Below are 27,592 nucleotides of genomic sequence, written 5' to 3'. Positions count from 1 at the left end.
TATCTCTGTAATTCAAATCTCAACTCACTTTTCACTTAGAGATTTTCAAGAAAATCATTAATGGAGTGTGGCTATTGAAACCTTTCCCATTTATAAAGGAATTTTACAAAATATTAGGAAAACTGTTATTAAAGTTACGTTATTTTTCATGCTTAAATTAATAAGGTTATTAAACAACAATTGACAGTACAGTTCAGATGTAAACTATAATTTAAAATGCTTCAAGCTTAAAAAGTATACAGCATTTATTTATCTCTGTGCTGAAAATGCAAATAATTCCAGAACTACTCTGATTTTCAGTAAAGAAACAATGATGGCTTATGGCTATAAAACAAGTCTGAATTCTTTACTGAGTAAGATCCTTTACTTTTTATACACCGACCATGGCATGAGTCAAAATAAAACTGGGTTTGAGGAAGAAACAGCATTCCAAATGATGTACCCTCTCCATGCTTTACAAAATTAAGCAGGGAGATGTCAAAAAAAAAAAAGAAAAGAAAAAAAAAAAAAGAACAACACACAGACACACACAAAAAAACCCCCAAAACCTAAAGGTAGAAATGCTGTGATAATGTACTGCTTTTGTCTAACACACATTACAAAGGGTCAAATTCAGTTGTCCAATATGTTTAACTGAATTATGATGTAGCTCAGCCTTTAAAATCAGTCTCAAGCTGCAGAAACACCTGTAGTCTCTTATGCTCATTATACAGAAAACAGTTTGAAGATGGAAGCAAACAGACTACTTTACAAGTAGCAGATTTGTGAAAGACTGCCTAGTTTCACAAGATATATGTTTAGTCACATCATTCTGGCTCAAAAAATAAGATTTCATTCATAAGACAGTGAACTTCTGCTGGTCTCTAAATTTGGAAAAAGTGGCAACTGCTTTTATCGCTTACATTTGCAGCAAGTCTCAAAGAGATAAAGAAGACACATTCTTACTTTTAACAGTGAGAAACAACCTGCTGCCTTTTCCTTTCCATCTAAATAAATAAGTCCAGGTTTAAAAGTATTCTTGCAGGAGAACTGTAGATCCAAAATATGCTGGCTTGACTATATTTTGTTTTACTGGCAAGGGAAGACCATGCTTCTGGGAAACAGCATTTATTCACATTGCTGTACTTTCTGTTCAATCATTTCGAAAGTTTCAGAGCACACAAATAAACAGACTGATGTATCACATTTTAATTTTGATAAATTTGGTGCCTTCCCCTGCATCCACAGTGTGAATTTAACATTAGTGAAATTTTTCCCTTCCCGATGACTGGACAAATCTGTTTTCTTAGTTGGAAAATCCTGCAGATGTTTCTGAGCAACTTCAAAACTCCAGTTTCTCTTTCCCTTCTAAGTATGGCACTGATGGCAAAAGAACACCATAAATGAAACCCTTTCTTAAAAGGGTTTTGTAATTCATTAGAGTTACTGACATTTAGAGCTGTGGCCATCGTGCATGCAGAATCAAAAAGTATTCATTCTGAAGACAATTTGGAAAGCTGCCAGAAGCAATGCAATAGCTGCACTCACAGATGGCTGTCGCCTGCACAGTTCTGCTTCCCCCCGGCTTGCTAACGTGAGAATAATAAGACCAAGTAAAGAATAACAGTAAAAGATACACCTATGAAATAGGTACAAAGACTCTTATCACAAATACTCCTGCCATATTCCTCCCAACTTGGTTTTAAACAAGATCCCCAAGCATTTCTTAGCCCAATATACTATTTCAACTAAAAATGCATACAGATAATTGATAACAAAAAATGGCTGTGCCCATAATAAATATTTGTGGTTATGCGTTTTCCAGATTATACCTCTTCCTGTTATACAGGAAGAGTTTAGTTTCAAGATGCAGTGTGATTTCTTTCCACTTACCTGCATAGGGCCTCAATGGCATCTCTGTCCAGGAAGTCATGCTCTCGCTTGACAAGGGCAATGTCAATCGGAAAGAGGAGATCTGTAGGAATAGAGACAGATGAAGAACCACAAAATCTCTTTTTTTCTAGTGGTATTTCAAGCCCACCAGCTGCCTCCAGATGAGCTAACCAAGATGAGACTGATTCTCAGATAAAGAAAAATCAGCTCAAATGCCAGAGACATTCACTGTCCATGTACTAACTTTTATGTGCAGCTTTGATAACTGAAAGCTGATAATTACAGAGGGAAAAAATGAGCAAAGCAAAGATGAAACAACAGGAAAAGAAAGGAGGCAAACATGAGCTCCCTATCCGATACCAGAAGGTGAAACTAGTTCAGGCTATATTCATTTAAAATAAATATACAAGTGATGCTCCAAAAGCAATGCCTCCTATTTTGTTATCTTGGCCCATAACATCAGAGCTGGATGGTATGTAGAGGTTGTATGGCAGTAGAGGCTGACTGTTCTGGCTAATATTCCATTATATTTTGCTGCCATATGGCAGGTGGCAGCAGACGGACGGTGACAAAATTGCATCTGACATGGAAGTGCATATGAAGCAAAGATGTACCACTGAATTCCTCCCTGGAAAAAAAAATTGCACCAATGTTCATCAACACTTGTTGAACACTTATGAGATCAACCAGTGGATGCAAGCTGAGTGAGGTGGTGGGTGGTGTGTTTCAGCAGTGGCAACAGCGACATGAAGGACAAGCCATGTTCTGGATGGTCATGCATATGCAGAGCTAAATAACATCTTCAGTGCACTGGGAATGATGGTAGCAACACTGAAATATTGCAAAGTTTGTGTCAGATGCGTTCCACAGGGTCACACAGGAGCCAGGTCCAGGTGGCTCAAACAGGAACAGAAAGAGAACATATGCAAGCTTGTCAGGACCTGTAGAACCAAAACGAGGTTGAGAGTGACAGTTTCCTGGATTGTATTATTATGGGTGATGAGATGTGGCATCACTATTGTGAGCCACAGCCAAAATAGCAGTCCATAGAGTGGTATTGTGAATTTCCTATTAAAAAAATATATTTAAGATGCAGCCCTCAGCAGGTAAAGCGATATGTACTGTCTTTTGGGATAGGAAAGGGGTGATTCTTCTGAATTTCCTGGAACCTGGAGGAACTATCAACTCTCACCACTACAATGTGATGCTGACTAAGCTGAAGGCTCAAACTTCCAATATTATGCTGGAGAAGAAAGAAAACAGTCTTTCTCTTGCAACACAATAACACCAAATCCAATAACAGATTGTGGAGCACACTGCTAATCTTGGCTGGAGTGTCCTACCACGTCCACCACATAGTCCAGATTTGGCACCTTCTGACTTCCATTTGTTCAGGTCGACGAAAGATGGACTGTATGGGAAATGTTTTCCTAGAAGTGATGCTGTCACAGTGGGTTGCTTCCACTGGTGCAGATTTTGAGAAGTGTGGTGTGCAGGCTCTCATTCATCACTGGTGAAAATGCAGTTAATGGTGGTGATAATGTTGAGAAATAGTTTTCTAGCTGAGAACATGCTCTGTGAAACAGTGTTACTGTGCTCTTTGTATGTGTTGTAGTTTCCATGGAAATAAAGAGGAGGCATTGCTTTTGGAGCAACCTCCATCTAAGTACTAGTATCTCAGAATATAGGAAAAAGATCAGTAAAAACCAAATCGCTGGAATGAAAAACAGAATCTCCTTGGCTGTACATCAAGCAGTTTAAGTGTTTGTTACATTAATGAGATAGAGGCTAAAAAGAAAGAATGCCAAGCTGCTAGAGCCCACACTATCCTTTCCTTACAAGATTATTTAGGTAAATAACTGGGAGAGTGAGGGGGAGGAGACAGTGCTGTCAGAAAGCTGTAAATTTACTACAGCTCTGAAGCAACAACAAGATATATATTATTTACTGTCCTCCACAGATTCCTGACTGTCATTTAGGTCCTGATTCAGCATTCTTTGCACAGCCATACCTTCCACCAAAACCACTCGGTGTTAAATACATGCAATAATACAAGGACTATGCGATAATACAAAGACTGAGGTACTGCTGCAGTTGCATACAACTTTGTGTGCCCACAAGAAAATATATGGCAGAACAAAAGATAGAGGGGGGACTAGAAGTTGATGGTCTTCATAAGTCCTTTTTTTGTTACACTTAACTTTGCTGATGCTGTTTTTGTTGGTGTTGCTCCTACCAAAGAGGCCTGCAAAGGACAATGGCATATTGTTTTCACATATCCTTTAACGGGTATTGTCGGCCTTGCTTTCACATCTTGATCTCACTCTCTCTGCAGTCCCTTTGATGTTGGACAAGAAACTGATCCTAAACTGGAAACTGTATATAAGCTTGAAGTCTCTAAATTTGACAACTGCAGCCACCGGTAAGTCATGTTTTCCAAACGCTAGTAATTTTTTAGATTTACAGCTTATTACAGCCCACAAGACCATATATTCAGCTTGGAGTCCTGTCCCCACTTTTAACAAAGATTGGAATTAAAATCTCAGGTCTGCATCCCAAGAAAATCCTGGCATCACCAACAATAAATAAATAAATAGATAGATAGATAGATAGATAGATAGATAAATAGATAAATAAATGGAAGAGGAGTAACAAAAGGAAATTTAACTTCTGAAGTAGCAAAGGAAATTTTTGGTATGCACTGCTTTTGAAAGTACTATTATCATCTCATATTGCTAATACAACTGCAAATGAAAGTTCAGCCAGATCATTTTTCAAGGTCAGCTCAGCTTTTGCTGTAATTTCCAAGTTATCTGCTATATATCTGCTATGAATAATGGGCTTTCTAAGCTCATTCTTACAAGCTGGAATTTACTTCATAAAATGGAGATGGATAAGAAAGTGCAGAACAGTTCTGCAACAATGCAAGCAATTTCATGGGATGGGGCGGGGAAGGAAACAACTCTGATCAATAATACACATTAAGAAGGATATTTAGGATGTCCCTCTTTAAATCAGACTTCTGTAAGTCATTCTGCATCAGAGCAGGAGAGGTTAAACAGTTGGGTAAATCTGCAAGTTTCTACCATGTCAGCACGTCAGAGAGAGAATAAAGACATGAGAGCTCTACTTGAGAAAAACCTTTTCAAAAATGGTAAATAATAATAATAATAAGATAAAAGCAGAAATTTGAAGCAAATGTAAAACTCCAAGAGCATTTCAGAGTCACACTGGTTTTGGTATGCCTGTACGCATGGAGTGCAGCAGAAAGCAACCTGGTCTTTAAGATTTCTACAGACTGGCATTTCAGTCATACACATGACCCTTCTGTAATGGATATTACAATACACTGTCCCAAAACAAAGCTACATGCTTGCTCTATATCAGTGCCACAAAGAGTTACCCTGCAAGCCTAGCTTCCTACCTTCATAAAGCTGTGCATATTGAGGGAAGCCAGCAGCTCGCAGCCAGTCACAAGCTTCCTTGGCTTCAATTTCTGAAAGAGGACAGAAACAGAGCACACTCGCATTAGTTACAGAAACACAGAGCCATTAAAGTTGGAAAAGACCATTAAGATAATCTAGTCCAACCATCAATCCATCATCACCACACCCACTCAACCATGTCATCTGCAGAGCAAAAACCTCCTCCCTAGCACTTTCGTTGCTCCTGTCATGAAGTAAGCGTAAAGATGCATTCACCATTCAGTAACTTTGAACTGAAACTCAAGTCTGCTTATATGAGCTTCCTTCTCTTCACAATACCAAACATATTCCAGAATTCACCTCTGATTTATCAAAAGGTCATCATGTTAGCAATTAGAGAAACAGGAACAGATGAAAACTACAGGAATCACAGATTATTCTGCACAGGTTTTGTAAACACTAGAGACAGCAGCATTACAGTGAACATGTGGTTTTATTCCACAAATCTTATGATCCTCTTGGTGTAATTACTGTCTTGATAGAAATTCCTCATAGAGCCTTGTGCTTTAACATCCTATAGATAGTACTGGCAGTCCAGGAACAACTGACTCACTGTATTGCAGCAGGTATTTACTGCTCAACAAGAACTCAGTTTCACTGGAGGTCTTCAAGGTATTTATGAGTGCCTTGGTCTATTATAGGAAATTCAGTGAAAGTTTCCCTCTCACTTCCCAAAACAACATGCTTCAAAATGAAATTATTCACATACATAACACCAAAAGAAACATGCTGAATATAGGCTATATAAGGCTATGAACAAATTGTACATGAATTTGTTACCTAGTAGACACATAAATAAAGAAAATATTATCTCATTAGCTCACAAACCAGGAAAACATACAGGGCATTTAGGGTATCTGCCATATGTTGAGGAAAGTGCTTGGGTTAATTCTGTTCTAAAAATTCAAGAAAGTGCTCCTGGGAATTTAGTTCCCTGCTTAGATCTAGCAGACAGTGAACAATCAGAAACTCTTTATGTTCATCTGGCTTTGATTATATTCACTCTTCCTGATGAGCCAAAAAAGAAAAGCTTCATTATGTCCAACTGAGTAGACAATTTTGCCACCTACTTGGAGAGGTTATCATCGCTATCTGCTGCAGAAACTTTGCAGAGTTCAGTACAGTTATTCAGAATATGAGCTACTGCATATAGGTAAAGAGCCAAACACAACATAAGCAAAACAACTTAACTTCTTGGCACATTATGAAATATTCCCTGTGAGATACAGGTATACAAAATTAAAATCAGATGAAAGAACAAACACATTTAAGGGTCTTCAAAAATACTGCCATGCCCCCCTGATTTTTCAAACAGCTACAACAGGATTAAAATATTTGTGCTTTGTCAGATTGCTTTGCTAAGACACATATCCAAATCAAGGGGTTAAAGTGAGCCAAAGCATCACATTCCATATAAATAAACAGTTAAAAACCTACTCTCGCTGGAGTCAGGACAAGCAGGTATTTGTGTAACTTGTTTTTGCTTCAACTTTGGGTTACAGAACCACATGAGAACAAGCACGTACAGACATATTGACTTAGCTACTCATTAAGAAAAGGCATTCTTCAACTCCAGTTGCAAGGAATTGTAAAGCTTTGCTTGGAGTTGTATTTTAATTTTAGTGTCTTTGGGAAGTACATGGGAAATATAGCAAAGGTAAAAAAAAAAAATCTAAAATGTATTTAAAATGTACACCAAGTGCAGGTAACAGAATATTGCTGTATCAGATGAAATGAAAACATTAAAGTAAAAAAAAGATCAATTTTTAAGACTGTCTAGAATAAAACATAGTATTTTACAGGTCACATCTTGCAGAAGTGACTAGATTGAAAGAGAATTTCACTTGATTAAAAATGCAGCTATATGTTCATAGCACAAATGAAAGAAGTGTCAGATTCCTTACTACTACAGCAGCTCTTTCATGTGTTTAAATATTTGTTCATAGGTCATTTAACAAGCACTCACAAATACGATTTGGAAAGTACGTTTAAAGCTAAAAAGTTAAGAATATGCATTTATCAGACTTTTCTTTTCTTTTTTTTTTTTTTTTTAAACTTATCTTTGTAGAAACTCATCTTTTCTCCAAATACAAATGCAAGTTAGGTGGAAGTCATATTTATTGGCTGCCCAGGTATCAGGTGTCTTTAGAATTTTCAAGGCTTATTTGCATACAAATACCTTTGAGAATCCCCCAAGAAGTCCATCTAGGCAACACAGGTTCCCCCTATCTGGCCAAAAGAATTGCAAAGTAATAAAGCATCAGTGCGTCTGTCCGTTAGCTAGGCTAAGTAAACATAATTTCCCATGACAAGCATATTTCTTGAGCACCTATCACTGTCTGATAGTGATAGGACAAAGGGGAATGTTCTTAAACTAAAAGAACGGAAGAATCTGCTTAGATGTTAGGAGGAAAATCTTTACACAGAAGCTGGTGTGGCATAGGCTGCCCAGAGATGATGTGGAGTCCCATTCCTGGAGCTGCTCAAGGCCAGGTTGGAAGGGGCCCTGGGCAGCCCAATCTAAGTGGACATCAACCCTAACCATGCCAGGGGAGTTGGAATTAGTCTGTCGTGAACCTAAGCCATTCTATGATTCAGATGAAGACGTGAAAGTTTTCATCTGAAGATGCAAGATGATATAGCTTGCTATGGGCAAGGGCCTGGTCTCACTCCCTCCTCTCCAGCCCAGCAGGGCCACTTCCCATCTACTGCTGGCCATGACAATAAAATCAAACACCCACGTCATTTAAAACCTTTACAATAACCAACAATTCAGTATACAATCCACACAAGAAATGTCCACGCAGCTTTTCAGACGTATGTCCTGTCCTGCCTCCTGTCTTCAACAAGAGGTTCTTGTACAAAGAAATGCTGTCAAGAAAGAAACTGCACTATTTCTAAACGTTCTGATACACAAGAAATTCTCTTAGAAAGTAAAACAAAACAACAAAAAGAGGAATACAATGAAGTCTTTATTCTCAGTGTTGTGTAAGCAAACAGCAGCCAAACGTGTTAAAGAGGAAACAGGAAATTTTTATTGGAAACAGCTTTATTTGCTAGTCCACTTCACAAAGCTGACCTCCATGTTCAAATCAAGGGATGGAGTTCCTTTTGTGTGTGCTTGGAAACCATCAGTCCTTATTTACCCACTTCCTGGGTATTTAAGATGATCCAATTCTTCCCCAAAGAGTGAAAATGGGAACATCAAGCTTATTTTGGTTAATTTTGGTTTCTGACACTGCAAATGTGCAGATTCAAAGTTTTATAGCAAAAGTAACTCAATTCACAGCTGGTTTTACACAGCAACAGTAGAAGAGAAAAATCTGAAATGTGTATCGTCTTATTGGATGATATCTCCCTTGTCACCGAAAACAAAAAAAGCATAGTTTGATGGTATCATGTCCTTTCGGGAGAAAAAACAAAACAAAAAAATCACAACAGTATAACTTGCACTAGGAAGATTTAGACAAGTTAGAAGGGTGTTTTATTTTCCTGTTCTTACTTGTTTTTTTGCTTCCATGAAACAACATGCAACTTAAGCAACAGTTCTTTCAGGGTCTTGAAGAAAAGGTGCAAACCAGATGCACCTTTGTACAGTCGTGAAGGGGCTTCATTTTCACCCAGGTGCTAAACATCATATGAACAGTTCTTTCAAGCAGATGGTTTCCTCTTGCCTCAACCCAGACACCTTTATGGCTATACTGACACTTCCACAAATCAGTTCTACTCATCTCACCTTTTGGCTCTTTTAAGAGAGTGGATTGTAAAAGTCTGTAGTTAGATTGGTCAAATCAATACTGTTAAAATAAAATCTAAGCTAAAATGGACTTCCACTGCTGAAGGTCCCTCTCCAATGCCATACCTAAGAACCAGTTTGTCTGGGATTCTTCTTGGTCTTAAATTTTGACCAGGCTATTCTAACTGATATTAACTTCTTAATATTTTCTTCAGAAGGAAATAAAAAAGAAGGCAAAATTTGAATACAAAAACATTTTCTTGTACTATCTTGCATGAGTGATTCTCTCCTATGCAGTGCAGACAGTTTGATTTCTTACTACAAATGATAGAGATGAAACCCCTTTTCTTTGCAATGCAAAAATCTCCAACTGCATGCTTGTTTCCCAATGCTCCCATTTAATGGCTGCAAAAAGGCTTGTACTCTTTTTTCTGTTCATATCAGAAATTGTCCCTGCATATTGTGCCCCTCTGAAACTTCTGGTGATACACAAAATTGATGGTCAATTCTGAAACACTACCTTGAGTGAGCTATCAAGAAGCCCAAGGCCACCCAGTATCATATTTAAGGCCAGCTGTAGCTCAGATATGAGAAATTTTCTTATTTGGGTAGAACTCACTCCACTGCTCAAGTACAAGCAATCATTTTTCCAAGTGCTTGAATTGCATCCCTGACATGCAAACTAATTTCCAGCACCAGACTTGATCAAACTATTCCAATCACTCAGTTAACGTGACTGAGCGATACACGAACTTGGATGCAAAATCTGAGACAAACCTGGAACAAACACTGTGTCAACTGTCCGCAAACAAAAGCAGTTTAATTTGTCATATGCCTGCAGCTCTTTAAATGAGGACAGTACGACTTCTGAAGACGTAGCCTGTTATGAATCCATGACCCCAGATGACTTTCATTTTGAAGATGCACTACTGTAGCTTGATAATAATTAAATGCCTTTTCACAAGAGATTCTTCTCAGAGCTATGCAGTTTAATATTCCTTAGGCAGTATTATTAAGTTATTGCTCCACATCTTTCAAGAAACCAGCACTTCACTGAAGAAAGCAAACATTTAATTAAAGAAAGACAGCATTTTATAAGGATAATGCCCTCAAACACTGTAATTTGGTAAGTTATTCAATAAATATTCCACATCTGAAAGGTAGAGAATTCTGAGAGTCGCATTAAAAGTTTTTGCCAAGTTTCTAACACATTTGGAATCTCCTTATTCTACGTGATTACTTACATCACTATTCTAAAATATTATTCAGACACATTCAATCCGTGAAGGACTAATCTCTTGAAGAACCAGCGAGTCATAGAAAATATATGAGGCATGCATTTTGTAGTGATGACGACCTTGCAGGTTTTGAATTACAAGCTAACCACCGTCTTAAGAGGGTGTCTTTCTTTTTTCACCTTTAAAGCTCAAAAGGCCCCTTTGCAGTAGTGGCCAACTATTGCGGTATGCTCCTGTACATCTTCATGCTTCAGTTTATCTTCTATAGCCGAATGACATGTGCTGTACTCTCCACTTTACCTCAATAATCAATTCAAGTGAATATGGACGCATGCAATTTAAATAAAATATTTCTTACCAAGAAGTTTCTGGGAGGGAAAAAAAAAAACTTCTTGAAAGAAACCATACATGTCACCAAGTGTATGTACTGCTTTCCAGTCACAGAAGCCCTGGAAAGAAGTGGTGGTGGGGAATGTTACTCAAATATCTCTCAGCTATGTGATGATCATCGAAGAAACACTCTCCTTGTGCTATTGCTGGCTTTGGGTTAAACATGGGAATGACTTTTTCAAGTTAGAGAGCCTTGCAGCAAAACAGTAACTATGCTGCTGATGTTATGTATAAACCACAGGACACTGGGAGAAGAAACAGAATATGTTTGGAATTTGTGTGGGAACAGATGAAGAAGGAGTAAGGAAACAGATGTTTAAGATCATATATTGATATTTGCTTTGAAAAAAAAAAAAATCAGGAAGCTTGAACAATTTTTTTCAGCTAAGCCTTCTGAAAGAGCAAATGTCTTAACTCTACTTATGGAGTTTAAAGTTTGTTTACTCTCTTAAACTAATTTTTTTTTTTTTTTTTTTGTATATCTGTGTGACTGGTTTACAAAATATCTGCATAGGTGTCTGTTGGCTGCATTTAATTTTCCTTCCTACCAACTGCAGCAGTTTACATAACATAGTAGCTTTTATTGCACATCAATCTTCTCAGCAAGCCCAGGATACACAATGCTGCTTTTGTGAGTCAAAACCTAATTAACATGAATCTCCTTTTCATAGTCTTCAGCATATTGAAATCAGGTTCACAGTCCTTTTAATTATTTTCAACAATAACTAAATATCTAAAATGAGACTTCTTTCTCAAAGTCTCATCAGTTACCCCCCCAGACCAAGGAGGTCTTTATTGCAACCAGAGGAATTGCAGTGCCTCATGGCACTTACCATCAAGTACACTGTAAACCAGGATCACCATTTATTTTTAATATTTCTTTATATGCAAAAATCATTTAAAATTAACTTTGTTTAACAAAACAAAAGCTTTCCTGCCAAAGAACAATTCTTTTTATAAATTAAAGGTGGTCCTTCTTCATTCATCTTTAAAAGATTCAGAAATGAAGAGGAATAAGATGTTAAGTGACTTAAAAAAAAAACTCCTAAGAAATAATTAGGCACGTGGGTTATTTATCTGGCCTGATTAACACAGGGTGGTCTTGGAGGAGGATTATTTGGGGCAGAGAAAGCATTTAGCCAAATCCTCCAAAGGAGGTCATGTTGACAGATTCCAGAGTGAGAAAAGAATCCTCCTCCAAAGATTGGGAAACAGTAGATGACTTTAACCTCCCATTCCCTCAGAGATGACTTGGTGAGAATGGCCTTTGAACAGGGATAGAAGGGTAGACATTAACCACTGTGACTCCCAAGCACAGCACCTGCACCCTCCTGGAGTCTGGGCCACCTTTCCAGATCTAAGAAAAAATAGTCGGTATGAGGGCAGATATGAGCTGCCCGATGGCTCACAGTAGGCTTTCTTCAGTTATTTTCGGATTGATAAGACTCAATCTCAAAATCATCAGCATGCATAAGAAGGACAATCTGAGAAAAGGACATCTTTTGCACCATAAGCATTCAGTGCTCATTCCAACGAGGACCCCTTATGAGCCCTGTGTGGATGGTACTGTATTAGATATAAAGGTCAGAAGCTCCAGCAGCAGTGATACAGACAAGCTTAAAGCTCGTCGGACCCCAGCTGAACACTCATACACCTTAATCAACACAAAAGGTGCAAAACTGGATTTTCCCAAAACAATTGTAACTGTTACAATTATAATCTGACACTTACAAGCACCTAGACCTGTTGGTTCACAGGGTCACAGAAAGAACTTTCCCAAAACACAGGAATGCGAAGGATATATTTTTCTTAACTTCTAGTCTTCCAAAAGGAATAAGAATGGGTTTGGGAAGGTCAAACCACGCCCATCTCTGGCTTAAGTGAATATCCTTCAAGCTTAAGGAATTCTGTACCATTTTGGACTTAAAAAAAAATCACCACCAGGAATAAGTGGGCCATCACATTATGTCATTATTAGGAGAATGGCTGGATAATATCATTCCTGATCCTGTCCAATCTAGCACAGCACTTCTCAAGGGAAACAAATGCCAGTATTTGAAACAATTTCCCCCTCAGCATGCTCTCTCAAAGAAGAAAAGCTGCTTCAGAAAAGTGCATAGTATTATCAGTAACTGCCAGATAATGAAAACCAGAGAATTACAGCTAACTGGTCAACTCAAGAATGACTTTACTGCTGCCAGTTATGTCAAGTAGCATCATACTGTGTTAACAAACCTATGGATTTCAAAGGTTTGCTCTGCAGGAAAGGGTATCACTCAGTATCAGCAAGCATGGCCAAGTAAGAGAACTGTGAAAAGAATCAGAAAGTTCCAACCATGCTCCTTTAATGGACTTACTCATGGTGGTTGTTTTTTTCCTTTAAACCAGGAGAAAGGGGATGAGGGAAACAAAAGAAAAAGTAAAAAGGAAAGAAGGAAAAATTTAGAAATACACCTGGAACTGCTGAAATGATCAGAATTATTGAAGAACGGCACACACTGAACAGCAAGAGATGATGCAGTGTTCTATAATTCATGAAACACTGAGAACTGTAAAATATGCCTAACAGTATGACACCCAGTAAAGGTGTATGAATTACATGGGGATATCATCTCCTAACTTCGTGGAGATCAAACCAGCAAGTTTTCCACAGACTGCAGATCATTAGATTGCTGTATTTCTGTAATATGCACAGGAAGGAAAGGGAAACATCTGAAGTTATTTTTATTTCCCCAAGTCTTCTGGTTATACTGTATGAATGTGAGGGTGGGTCTGGCATTGTCTGAAACATGTCAGGGTCCTTTTGCATAGCCTCATTTCCTTCTTCCTGTTGCTAGGAAGGATAGTTAAGCATGAAAAGTGCTTGTTTACAGTACAGGACCATCCTGTTAAGCACATGAGCTCTCCTCCTCCATCTCCTTTTCACCAGACAAGGGTGCAGTTGTGTTTATACTGAAACCAATAGCAAAATTCCAAACTAAGGGGATTTATAAAAGTAATTTGAATCTCTGAAGAAACCCAAATATAACACACTGGGGTATTCTGACTAGAAAAGGAAAAAAAAAACAAAAACAAAAAACCCAAACCACCAGAACAACAAAAAACGTTATCGTGCAAACTGCATCTCTAAATATTTGCAAAACTCAAATTCTCATGCCTGAAACAAATCATTGCCTAGAATGTAATGGATTAGAAAAACCAGAACAGTAAAACCAAATCACCTCTCATCCCCTAAGAACCCCAACTTAAACAGACAAGATTAGTCCATAAGGACAACCTCCGGCTTTTCTTCCCACCCTCACAAAGCACGCAAGGTCCTTGGGGGGGGCTCTGTGCCCAGCATTTGCCCTTCCTTGGACCCAGCAGCATGGGCTGGGGAGATCCTGGCTTGAGAATTAACAAGTCCTAGACTGGATCTACACAACAAATTCAGAAAAACAAAGGATGGCAAGATATTCTTGCTTTTAACTACTATTTAGAAATTGAATTTAACAAAAACTCCATTCAGTTTAAAAAAAAAAAAAGTAGCTGCATTTCCCTTCATAATAACTTGATTAACAAACCAAGTAACTTTAAAGGAAGATAAAGAGATCAGAGGTCCCAGAGGTTACAAAGGTAGTGCCAAATGCTTTGATTCCTTGACCTTGTAGATGAAAGGAGTTCTCCCAAACAGCATCTACATCTTCCTTTGACTCTGCTCTGCTCCACAATCAAAGAGCCTCAGCCCTAATCAGGATTTCACAGGCAAACTGCAGCAGTAACACGAACCTACAAGTTACAGAGACACAGCCCTGCTTCCCAGACACTTGGATCACTTTGGGCACAGCAGGATGCTGCCAAGGGGACATGGAGGGGAGGCAGTGTGGCAGAAACACCATGTGCCCAATGGGTGCTTCATCACCTGACACAGACCTGATCCACGCTCAAGGGCTCACGGGGACTGTGCCTGGACATTGCCTGCCTCCCTACTAGGAAAACCATTAAAATATAACCTGACCAGAGTAGCACCATTGGTCTGATCATGAGACCTTCTTCAAACATATCACACTTAATTCTGGAAAAACTAAAAGCATCTTTGACTGATGAGTAAGATAGAAATACATTCCTTGGTCTTTTAATTCACATTTCCTATGACACATCAGACAGACACTTCAGACCCAGCCACAGACATCGCTCTCATGCAATTATTTCTTCAATACTTGTATTTTCCCAAGGAGAACCAAGGGGAGGGGGAATGGCAGGGAGGAGAGGGGGAGAATTAACTATAGTACCATGTACACATCTATAGGTAAGTGCCCTTGACTGGAGAAAGCGCTCAGTGGCCTAATGGCAACCCATCACTCAACAGCTTCACAGCAGCAGTGAAAATCGAATGCCAGCTGAAATGGGGATGAGGCAGCAACCGCCCCCGGCTAGGGCCTTCTGCTGCCCGGGTGGCCTGGGGTGATGCTCCCCGTGGTTCGAAGACCCAGCTGACCGTGGGACGGGCTGCGGGCGGCCACCGGGCTCCAGCAGCCAGGAGACCCGTGTGACGCACGGCTTCAAAGGCAGCGCAGCGCTTGCCGGCTCGTAAGCAAGTCCGGAAAGAAAAGTTTAAAAAAAAAAAAAAAAAAATGTAAAGAAAAAAAAAAGAGAGAAAGAAAGAAAAGAAAAAGAAAATAAAAGGAAAGGAAAATAAAAAGCATCAAAGCGGAGAGAGAAGCATGGAAAGCGAGACTTCGGTACCGCTCTGCTGCCTCGAGAGGGGACGCCCCTCACCTTCAAACCCCACCGCATTGCCCCAGCCCAGCCCCATCGCGACAGCACCCCATCACCCCTCCGAGCTTACGAGTGAGGATCATGGTGTCCCGCCCGCCGCAGAACCTCCACGGGCACCAAGCTCCCTCGCTGCTGCCTCCGCGGCGGCTGGCAGCTGGCACCGCCGCCCGGCCCAGCACCGCCCCCGCCCCCGCCCCCGCCCCCGCCCCGCTCCGCCCCGTCCCGTCCGTCTCCTCGGAGGCTGCCCCACCGCTTCTGTCGTGATCGGTGCTTGCGGCAGAAAGAAAAAGCAAACGTGCACGGCTATTCTGAGCGCCTGCGAAGCGATCAGCGTGGAGAAGAGATTTTTGGGAACAGTGGAGTCCCGTCGAAGATTACGGCTGGTTCATTTTCCCCCAAGACAACTGCATATTTTACACTCTGCTGTTAATCCAAGTTTCAGTTATTGTTTCTGTGCTATAATCTGTCAGATACAGAGTATGTATGGTGTGGTGCCTTAGCAGACAATTTTCCTGAGAATAACCATCTCCCCCCTCCTATGGGTTGCTAGCAGCGGCCAGTTGGCCATAGCAATGTTGTTTCTGGAAACCCCTACGTGGCTCCAGGTCATTAATTTACTTCAATAACCCTGAAGAAGATGGAGCTGCACTATATCTTCAGGTCTGATTTGACATACTTTACCCACTCAATCCATCACCTCTTCATATCTGAGCTTCAGCTCCTTTTGGCACTGCCTGGCTTACCTGAGTGCCTGTTGTAGGCAACGGTTATGTGCTGACAAGGTTGGTGGGGTCTGTGCAACGGGAATTCTTGGCTAACAGGGAGGGCGGGCACGTGCTGAGCTCCAGCTGTCTAACAGACAGGGTAATCCCACCTAATTGGCTTTGAGGCTGCACTCATTGTACCTACTCTTAGGCACTCGGTAGACTGGGAAGTGACAGAATAGTAATGCAAGGGATGGAGAAGGCTGGTTGTGGATTGTGTGTGGAGTCTGAACTTCAGGAAAGAGAGAAATTCATGTTCCTCCTGTAATCATCCTCAAAAGGAAAAAAACCCAGAACACCGCCAAACTGCCCAGAACATGGGAAAGCAATGCAGGTGCAGAGGTGCTTCCATCGCAGTGATGGTGCTAGATGCAGAATCCCACAACACATCGACTTAATACCCATGGTAAAAAGCTGAGCTGTTGCTGTAAACACTGCTTCCTGGCCCAAGTCTGCATCCCTGCACAGGACCCACAGGAAGCTTCTGCAGGAGAGAATGGACATTTACTCTGCATCAAAAACAAATGGGAAGGGTTTAAAGGACTTGGCAGTGTGCAAGAGACCTGAAAACTGAAAGCAGGAGAGTGTGAGGATGAGCACACAGATTGTGAGTACAGGCAGATGTGGTGCAGTCACTGGGAGAAGGGAAGCTGTGAAGAGTTCAGCCCAGGGTTATCAGCCTCAACTCCACCATTTTGTGAAGTTGCAAATGAATGGTGATGATGCCAGAACAGCATGTGCTCTCCTGCTCTGCATGTAGAGCTAAGCAGCTCCCCCAGCCAAAGGGGAACATACATCCTTGTGTGGAGTCTGTGGATGTTCTCAGCACTGCTGGAGCTGGGGAGCCCTCTGATGGAGTGGTGTCTGCGGGATATGGCTCGATAGACGCCGGAGGATTATCACTGACCTGGATTAGATTCTTGCTGCTAATCTGAAAGAGAAATGCTTTGATTCTAGTTCGTTATCAACCCCTGAAGACATGCAGTCTCTTTGGCTTGCATTTTAACTCGGAATTCTATGGGGCTGCTTAAGCAGGCATGTTCTCAACTGAGAAGCAAGGCACCACTCTGGCATTCACTGTAAAATGTACTCAGAGTAGCATTCCACCTGAGGCATGGGTGTCAGCGGGTGGCAGCCACCCCAATCACTCACTGGGCTGCAAGGAGCATTGTGAAATCAACACGGCTTTGGTCTGTAATTTCTTTAGTTCTTAAACTCTTCAGTCAGCAGGCAATTTCCTGACAGAGACGGACCCCGTAGGCAGCCTGCCTAGGAGGACTGTTTCTGTGCAGCATTGTTATCCTTAATACAGTCAGTGAGCTTGTGCTGGATGCTAAAGCAATTGTAAAGGCTTGCCCAACAGGCGCAATTATTCACTGTAAAAGGTGGAATTCTCCTTCTGTTGTAACTGCGTAAGGGAATGATTGGTAGGACAGCATCTCATAAGAAGGGCCTGATTGTGCGTTTTTTCCCTTCAAGGCCCAGATGCCTCAATAGCTGACTGTGCCCTCCTCCCAGTGCTCCCCAGCAGCTGGCACAAAACGGGCAGCCCTGGTACAAGTGTGGGATTGTCAGACAAGCGGTGGCCATTCCGAGCTGCTGTGAATGTCCTCTGAGCAGCAGCATGATGGATTACAGCATGTTCTGGTTTCCAGGCCCCTGGCTCTGGACTGGGACTCACTAGGGTGTTTGTGTGCAGCGTTTCCACAGCCCCAAGGATGTCCCTGTTTCAGCTATTGTCTAGGAAATAATTAAGTTTGCATTTTGTAGCACATGACTTTACTGAAAAGTAATTATTTAAAGGAGTCTTTAATTGCTCAGACCTCTTGACAAAGAGTGTTTACACTTATCACTTCTTAGAGATAAGCAGTGTTACTGCTCCTTGCTCTTCATGGAAGAAAGCTATTGTTTCACACAGGAGTGAATCACAAATGAAAGAAAGCATCTTCCCAAAGTACTTGTTAACGAAGTACTCAGGAAACTGCACATTACATACATGGGGCTTAAACATAGGTGCAGCTCTACTGCCTGCAACAGGTGGGCTCTCTGTTCCAGAAATCTTTCTCTAGATATAACCAGAATTAGAATTATTTCCAGTTCATCATGTATGGAGAGCTGTTACTTGTACTGATCCCAGAAAACACTTCTTTTTTTCTTTATTTTACCAGTAAATAATAAAGAAATAACCTTTTCCTACCCTCTATAATACATGTAACTGACCATGTAAAGGGAGTGATCAGTGAGCTCTGTAGTTTTATCTCTTCTGAATGCTCTAGAATAACGCAAGCTCAACAATTCAGGCTGAAAATGAAATCAGCAGGTTCACACTTTACTGAAGAAAGGCTCTATTATATGGATGCACAAAAGGATAAGAAATAAAAATTACACCAATTAGGTAGTTCAACAAAGAACTACAATTTGGTAAAGTATAAATACAGAGAAAGTGAAAAATGAGGAATAGCAAAAATAAATACTTTTATTTCATTTAAAATACGGAGGGTGAGCTCCTGAGTTTACATGGAATACTGCTGGTTTACGGGAATTAGTAGAGATAAGGGATATCTTTTCTACATTGTTTTCAAGACGTTAGTGATTATTTTTTGAAGTCTAAAGGATTTTCTAGTGCTGAAGAGTCTGCCTTCAATTAAAGATTAGTTTAAAAGTATAAGACTGTTAATTTAGTAATAAGGGTAGCATTCATAATTGATCAATGCTGAATCTGAAATAATCAGGACTTAAATCCAAGGAATAAAATCCTGATTTCCAGCCACCTCTACATGCACGTTGTGGAAGTAATCATACCAGCAAGTCATGGTGGACATGCAGGTCACAGGGGACCTGCCCTAACAGATGGCTCTAACACAGCTTTTTCTCTGCTGAGGCATCATCCCTAAATGACATTTGCCTCGTGGCCTCGTGGCAGCAGAACTCCATAGCACCAGGAGCTCTCAGTGACACTTCAATGGTAAGAACCATTTATTCTACTTCATTCTATGTTCATGCGTGACATCCAGTCTGATGAAGAAAAAAGGTAAACTTTCACAGAGATAACAGCACCCTCCATGAAAACAAGATGTATGATGCAAGCTTCCCACTAAAATAGATGAAAACAGAAAGACCATTGCCTTAAATATGTCAAATTTTTTAAAAATTTGTTTATGAAGCAGCTGTGTTGTTACAATACAAATGAGATGTTTGACTTTTCAGCAGAACCCCCTGAACAGGTCATGTCAGCCACTCAGTGCCCAACGGGGGCTGCAAGGAGCAGAAGGAATGAATTTTTTCTTTTTTTGTTTTTCCCTCCCTCCCTCCCTCCCTCCCTCCCTCCCTCCCTCCCTCCCTCCCTCCCTCCCTCCCTCCCTCCCTCCCTCCCTCCCTCCCTCCCTCCCTCCCTCCCTCCCTCCCTTCCTTCCTTCCTTCCTTCCTTCCTTCCTTCCTTCCTTCCTTCCTTCCTTCCTTCCTTCCTTCCTTCCTTCCTTCCTTCCTTCCTTCCTTCCTTCCTTCCTTCCTTCCTTCCTTCCTTCCTTCCTTCCTTCCTTCCTTCCTTCCTTCCTTCCTTCCTTCCTTCCTTCCTTCCTTCCTTCCTTCCACACAGTAACTAAAAACATTATCCAAGGCTTTTTAGCTAAATGAACTTAATATTAATTAAACTTATTTCCTTTGGAGGAAATAGTCACATGCATCCACCTGGACCAGTTGACCCATTATGTGAAAGACTGCTGCTGTTTTAGCCTGGGGGAATCTCCAGGAGTCAGGAAATCATTTTAAACCCATGACTCAATAAAGCACGATAACTATGGCAACTGGAACACATACACTGTGATGCCTAATTGCTCCTCGGTGTTCATCAGGGGAGGTACTGGGTTGATACTATAGCCTAGAGAGTGGCTATTGTTAATGTAATGTGAAGCTACTGAGACAGGGAAGAGAGAAAAAACATGTTACAAAGACCAATAAACAACCTCGTGCCTGGTGTAAGTCAGGGCAGATCATAATCCTTCTCAGTCCTGCTTGTGAGAGCATGCTAGACTGCAGTCTTGTCCTGTTTCAACTTCTGGGGCAAGCTTGATCTCTCCATTTGCTTTCTCATACTTAATTTTTCCTGTAGACAAATTGGGAGAATAATGCATACTTCTTTTACAAAGTCCTTGAGTTGCACTGTGGAAACTGCTGTATGAAATTATTATGCTGATACTGTGCTTAATAAAAATTGTCTTGCAGATTGCCAGTTTGATGGCTTCTGTTACTGCATGCACTCAAGTTCTTGCTTATTGTAACTGAAAAACAGCTTACAGCAGCAATTACCTTGAGTTTTACTGGGAGTGAGGTGGATGCACACATGCAGCCAGTTATTTAAGGGCACCTTAAGTAACTCACTGGAGTGTCAACACCCATAATGATATCTGAGGAAAGACGAGAGAAGTGGAGGGGGAAGCTAGCTGTCTTGCCAGTAAGAACAAACTGAGTTGGACAAGATTTATTAGGTGTATATTACCCAGATGAATGTGATCCTGACTTGAATAAGAGCCAGCAATAGCAAGGGGAGAGGGTCAGACAGAAAGAAGTGGCTGTTTGGCCTTCATCAACAGATTGGAGACCTGGCAGGGATTAGGAGGAGGAGTAGAATTGGGTGCTCATTCTTCACTCAAAAATTTAGCATTATGAACTCTAAATGGATGGCCAGATCAGCTGAAAAATGCTTCTTCCCTCTCCATGCTATATTTCTCTTTCTATGCTGATGTGTTACAGAGACTGAGAATACGATATTATTTGTGCACGTTACATGATGCATAAAAGTGACAGGCTAATAGGAGCTTGCATATTTCAAAAAATAAAGACACATTCTGTTACATGACCACAAGAAAAAGAAACATGGAAGGCAATTAGTTTGCTTTAAAATTTCAGCAATATCAAGGTACGAAGGGCTACATTTTTTAGCTTGCTTATTTTTGAGGTTTTAGTTTTGCCTTCATATCATTTTATAAAGAGACATGGTAAATCAGTTTGTTCCTGAGAGAGCAATCTCTTTATATCAAACCCTACGAAGAACAAATTTGAGATATCTAATGTCCAAAAAAGTCTTAAAAAAAAAAAAAAAAAAAGATTTTTACCAGGAAGATACTGCAGAGCTTAATTTTTACTAAAACAAAACAAAACAAAACAAAAGTTAGTCCTCTAGTACTCTGAAATGCTGTATTTTTTTCATCAGTCTTCAAATTGCAAAAAGAGGTAGTAGTGACTGGGGGATGCTTTCACTCTTTGCCCAGTACATCTGACAATTTGAGTTCACCTGTTTTGTTTTGGTTTTTAAACTTTACAACAGTTATGTCACTAAAGCAACAATGAACTTCCTATTATTTTAAACTCAAAATGCAATGAAGAAGATTCTCTGCTGCTGCTGTAGGTGGACATTTTTAAAACCCGTGTTTGCACAGCAATATGGAAGAGCCAAGAATCTGATTTGTAACTCTTTGAAACACAATTTATTCCAGACTGCAGGTTTACTCATACTGTGGCAAGCTATTCAGCTTCATATAGAACCTTCAATACATCAAGAAATGCTCTCTAAAGAAAAGAAAGAAACTTCTCTTTCCATCACTAAGTGTCCAGCTGCCCTGTGAATGGGAAGTGACCCCTTGGGATCTGACACCTGGCACACAGGGAAGAGATACAGCTCTGACGTTTTCCAAACCCAATATGCAATTGGATTCTTTGAATCTTTTGTTTCTGACAGTTTGACTGAAGTTTTATTAACATATATGATGCATAGTATAAAACAGAGTGTGCCTTATGGTCAGCTTTAAATTGATATAGAACTTCATTATTTCTTCATGAATCCCACTTAAATGTACGAACAGCTTTATTTATATGATGTGGTGCCATCAAGGGTATGAATCCTTTCTGGTCATGTGCTTTTCTAACATGAAAAAGTTCTCAAATTAACACAGGAAAAAAAATCAGTCTGATTCAGCTAACCTGCTTTTTGTTTGATCACAGCTTCAGAGAGGTCAAGGCAGCTGGGGCATACCTGCACTACGATCAATGAGGCAAGTGATTAACAGTGAAAGGACACTGCACCTTTCATGCTTAAACCAGGACTTTCTCTCCTTTGAAACAAGAACCTTTACATCACTCAGTAGAATTACAGTTCATGTCTGCCGCACTAGAGTATGGAAATATTGTTGAAGTTCTTTGTGACAAATCTTTATTTTGACAAATCTTTTTTTCCAGATACAGAAGTTCTATTAAATCTCAAGATTAACAGTACTGTTTGTGTCTGATTTTTAATAAGGAAGTATAAACAATGACTTGAAAGGTGTATGTGCAGAATTTTCCATCTGATTTACCAGTAGCTCATTAGAATCTGTCATGCATGTCATATTGACCTTATAAACTTAATTACCTAAGCTCTAAGAATCTACACGCTTGCCTCTCAGCTCCTTAATGTAAATCAGTAACAGCACTAAGAAGAAACCCTACAAGATAACACAAAACATCCAGAAAACTTAGGTTCCAACAGGTCAGAACGTGGAACTTTTCTGCTGATGAAACGTCTAGGATTAATTGCAAACAGTTTAGAAGTAAAAGCCTTATTCCACTTGACCCAGGGTGCAAATAACATCTGGATATTGTGAATCTCATGTTGAAAACTATGAGCCAGGTACTCCAAACGCATATGGGCTATACCTTGAAAAAAATAAGTTTTGAGCATTTTTTATTCATTAGTTTTGAAACAAATTCATGAATTTTATGTGATTGCCAGTATGAAAAAACTGAGTGAAACCCAAAAACTGCTGTTCTTAGACAGGTATCTGAGGAGTTCAGTTGCTCTTACTGCTATTTCCACCACTTTTCAGGAAGTTACCTGACATTATTATTGGATTTGGGCCACACGGGAAACTTCCCACCTACTGTCCAGATTGAGAGCAAGGATAATTCAGCTGCAACCTTGCTCCGGAGGAAGGAAGATGTTGCCCACTAAGGCAGGCTTTTAGTTAACCAGGGTTCTATGGTGCTCCCTCTGTTCCTTCTGATAACACCTATTTTTCCTGTAAGCCATGTAAAGCGCCATGCACATGTAATAATAGGAGCTTCTAATCTTCATAGCACCTGTGTTGGGTATTTATTTCAGTTTCTTCCATTCATTTTTCCTTCTTTCTTTTCCATGTAACTGGGTGCTACCGTTAGCAATTACAAGGGATAGAAATGCCCTCCTTAATTTCTTTATCTCATCTTCTCTTCCTTTGCCCAGTGTATGTAAAGAACAGGTGGAACATTAGATCAAGAGTGGTTGAACAGTGTTCTCCAAAGAAAGAAGGAAAAGCACACAGACCAGAAGAAAAACATAGGTAGTTCTTAGGGGGAACTGGAAATATATGACTTAAAAGAGAAATACCAGAAAATACTGAGAGATGTGAGGTCAGTGGTAGACTAAGTGAACTGGGACTCAGTCATTCATGTCTGCATTTGTACAGCTAACAAGAACTTAACAATTAATTTAATTGTTCCGTGGAGCTAGTTGATACCCAGTACTCAGAATCTTTGGATATGAGCAGATATTGAGACAGGAAGGAGAGTGGGCTGCTAGCATCCTGCTGAATCTCTGCAAGAACTGCTTTATAAAACAATTAGTTGTTTTAGTGGAAATTGTCACACAGAGCACACTAGAAAGAAATTTGAGAGCCATTTTGTAGCTACTACATAATATAATGCAGAGCATAATGGAAAGGTCAGACAATTAAGGTGCTTACTTGTCTTAAAATAGTATTTCTCATCTTGCATGATCTTGTTTCTAGATTAGAAAGGGTTTTGTTTACTTCAGGATAAAATGGAATGTAACCCTTGTTCCTATGAATTAACGTATGCAATTCTTTTAGGGTTGAAGGGTACACAGGAGTACATAAATGCTTTCAGGAACATGGTCTTATTTTCTTGATGATGGAATTTCAGACTCTTTCACAGACCATTTTTATGACCTCAACCACACTCCATTTGAAACTTTTATACCTATTCCATTAAGAATAGCTTCCCAAGAATGAAAAACTGGTACTTCGTCCTCTGCCCACTTGTACCTACTATTTCTGATGCGGCTGACAATGCCAGAAATCAAAGTACAGATTCTCAAAACAGCAAGGCTTTTCATTATAGTCTCTGCATGAAAAGTCCATGTGTCAGCTAAGAAAATTAATTTCTTATAATACTTGGCACTGAATGACTGGCTTGTCTCAAAGGAGTACACCAAGCACTGTTTATTTGATCGTTGTAAGACTGAAATAGGCTTAACCTATTCGTATTATCTTTGTCTTAGCCATCCTCATATCAAGAAGCTTATACTGAAAAATTCTTCTTTTTAATTAAAGAAATAAAAACACTAGTGAAATTGGAATTGGTGTTCTAAATAGTTTCTCTTTGTTATACAGTGAACAGAATCTTCAAACTTATTTTCAACATTTTCAAAATTAAGAACTGCTCTCTTTAAACAAGTAAATATTACTGAACTTTGCACAAAGTTAGTGTATGTTTGTAAAGATATTATCTAAATGCATGATTTCCATTCCAATCTAAATTTAATTACCTGGTATCATTTTCTGAACATGCTACTATGCAAACTGTATGTGATCTTACAAATTCAGTGTGAATATTGCTTTGCTATTTGCAGTATTAACAAATAAAGGGTCTCAGATTTCCTTGTAGTAGTAAGACATAGAGTGTAAAGAAACAAATATATACAATAAGATCAATTTAGAAATGAGTATCTGTGTTTTGTTTTAGATTTGAAATTATAATCTTAAAAAATAAATGCATGCATTGAAAGGCTAATTCATTTTTCTTGGTTCATATGGCAGCAGTTTTAAAAGTCAAGCATTCCTTCACAGACTGAAGATGAATCAAAGTTCCCTGATTCCTGTAAAAATGTGTGCCTCTACGCTCATAGTTTGTTCTGGATCAAATCCAGTGCATTGTGACTGTGGGAGCTAGAAAGGAAAACTCAAGGGAGTATTTTTAATCACTTTTACCTCTATTAACAATGTGATGCTATTTCCATTGTTCCTGTTATAAAAATAAGTAGCTGACATGTTCCCCAGAATTGATTACTGTGTTTCAGTCAACAGATCAGCCGGCAAGAAATTGTAGCCTATCAGGAAAGGGAGTGGAAAGGAGCAGACAGAGAAACCTCAAAGGAAAGGACAAGACACTGTGTCTTTTGTCCTTTGTTCCAAGATAGAAATAAACTGTCTCCACTTTTGATAAGCTCGTCTTTTGATCTTTGCTTGCAATAATTAGGGTTAGACACCAAGTTATTTTATGAACTCTTTAAGATTTAGGCCTTTCTAAGTTAACATGAATATAGAATCATAGTTATGAGTTATTTGTCCTCTGCAAACAATTTAAGAAGATTATAACTAATATGCAAATGAACTAAATATGGATGGACTTGGAGATGAGAGGTAATTTCTTCCTGTAGAATTCATTTTGCTTCATTTTATAAATATGAAAACACATAAAAATAAATACATACAAAAATATATAGGTTTATACATCTGTGACCATATCAGAAACAGACCATGTCACTCTGTGCAACAGCTACCCTTTTCTTAAAAGGCCCCCCCCCACCTTGCTACAACCCCTGTCTAGATCCCTCTGGAGGGCCTCCATATCCTCAAGTAGATCAACACTTCCTCCCAACTTGGTGTTATCTGCAAACTTACTGAGGATGCACTCAATCCCCTCATTCATGTCATGAACAAAGATATTGAAATGGGACAGGCCCTAATACCAACCCTTGGGTAATATCATTCATGACCAGTTGCTAGCTGGATTTAACTCCATTCACCACCAATTCCTGGGACCAGCCATCCAACCTGTTCTTTACCCAGCAAAGAGTACCTGTCCAAGCCACAGGCTGCTAGCTTCCTCAGGAAGATGCTGTGGGAGACAGTGCCAAAGGCTTTGCTGAAGTGTAGTTAGACTGCATCAACAGCCTTTCCCTCATATATCAGTAAGGTCACTAGATCATAGAAGGAGATCAGATTGGTCAATCAGGACCTGCCTTTAATGAACCCGTGCCGGTTGGGCCTGATGCCCTGGATGGCCTATGTATACTATATGATCTCATTCAAGATGATCTGTCCCATAGCCTTTCCTGGTACTGAGGTCAGGCAGAGTGGCCTCTAGTTCCCTGGATCCTCCTTAAAACCATTCCTTTAGATGGGAATCACTGAATCATACATTCACAGAATTACTGAATGGCTTAGGTTGGAAAGGACTTTAAAGACCATCTAGTCCCAGCTAGATCAACTGTTCCAACTAGTTCAAGCTGTGACCCAGCTTGAAAGAGCAGGAGCTGATGGCAGTCCTCCAGTTTTATCATACTTGGTAGCCACTTCCTGATGTCCTGAATGCAGGTCCCAACCAGGCAGCAAAAAATCTCTCTTGAGAGATTATCTGGGCAGCAAAAGTGTGCCTCAGTGCCCCTTTTGATATTTTCATGCTATTGTCTGACAACTCAGTATCCTTAAGATCACAATGAAGCTGGCATTGTAATAAGAATTACAAGATTTAGAGCTTCAACATACATCCTACTGCAAGGACAAGATATTACCTTTGATTTGTTGAGATGTATCTTTGTAGTGGCTTTTTCTTTTTTTTGCCTGTAGATTTGAAAAATGTAATTCTTAGTAACTTCCTGAAGAATGTAAAGGTATAATCATTCATTTGAAAACACAGAATTCTCCTTAAGTGATCTAATTGCAGAATTCTTGTATCTCCAATGGAATATATTCTGCTCTTATCAGCTGAATAAGTGATGCAGTCTAAACAGAGGGTAATAATGTTCAACTGGAATTCCAGGAAAGGAAGCTTAATGAGAACTTCCTGATTTAATCTTACAAAAATAGAAAGGTTGATAGGATAAATGAATCACTCAGAAGAACAGATTTTGCTTCAGTTAATTAAAACAGAACATAAAAATGTCAAAGTAACCCTTTGTTATATTTAACAGCAAAACACACAAAACTATTTAGAGCATCATTTTCACACATAAGATTGAGAAGGATCTAAGAAACAACTCAATTTTCTGAAAACTTAAATGAAGTTTCTTCTCATTTTCTGGCCTAGAAATCACAGTGATACCTACATGGACATTTCTCATGCAATTTCCTGTAGCTTCTGCTTTTGGTGGACCAGGAAAAGAGTATTTTCAGAAGTAAATTTGGAACTTCTGCTCCTGGAAGATATCAGCAAGTCAGAGATGCATGGAAATTAAAGAAAACAAAACAAATGAACTATTTTGAGTCCTAAGAAAACATTTGGTTCAATTTAAGTTCACTTTGACTTCCTGACAGGCAT

At 39.7% G+C, this 27,592-nt stretch overlaps 1 protein-coding gene and 1 long non-coding RNA gene across 8 annotated transcripts in view; both read right to left on the bottom strand.

The window, feature by feature from the left end:
• Positions 1-27,592, bottom strand: part of DLC1 (DLC1 Rho GTPase activating protein) — a 310,261-nt gene that overhangs the window by 18,281 nt on the left and 264,388 nt on the right. For 6 of the 7 annotated variants that reach the window (XM_048941137.1, XM_048941134.1, XM_048941133.1 and 3 more), the window contains 2 exons: positions 5,297-5,368; positions 1,873-1,954 (listed from right to left, as the gene is read on the bottom strand). In XM_048941137.1, coding sequence (XP_048797094.1) covers positions 1,873-1,954; positions 5,297-5,368 — 154 coding nt within the window. Of the gene's footprint in view, positions 1-1,872; positions 1,955-5,296; positions 5,369-15,549; positions 15,651-27,592 lie in introns of those variants that run through there. The other variant, XM_048941139.1, reaches the window with a different exon arrangement.
• On the bottom strand, positions 19,125-26,893 carry LOC125691623 (uncharacterized). The gene is made up of 3 exons (XR_007376185.1): positions 26,847-26,893; positions 20,206-20,345; positions 19,125-19,337 (listed from the first exon to the last, which is right to left on the bottom strand). It is a non-coding gene; the product is annotated as an uncharacterized LOC125691623 (long non-coding RNA).

Source organism: Lagopus muta, chromosome 4, assembly GCF_023343835.1.
Source record: "Lagopus muta isolate bLagMut1 chromosome 4, bLagMut1 primary, whole genome shotgun sequence".
Lineage (NCBI taxonomy): Eukaryota > Metazoa > Chordata > Aves > Galliformes > Phasianidae > Lagopus > Lagopus muta.
Note: the sequence above shows the minus strand (reverse complement) of the source record. Positions and strands in the feature narration are given on the sequence as shown.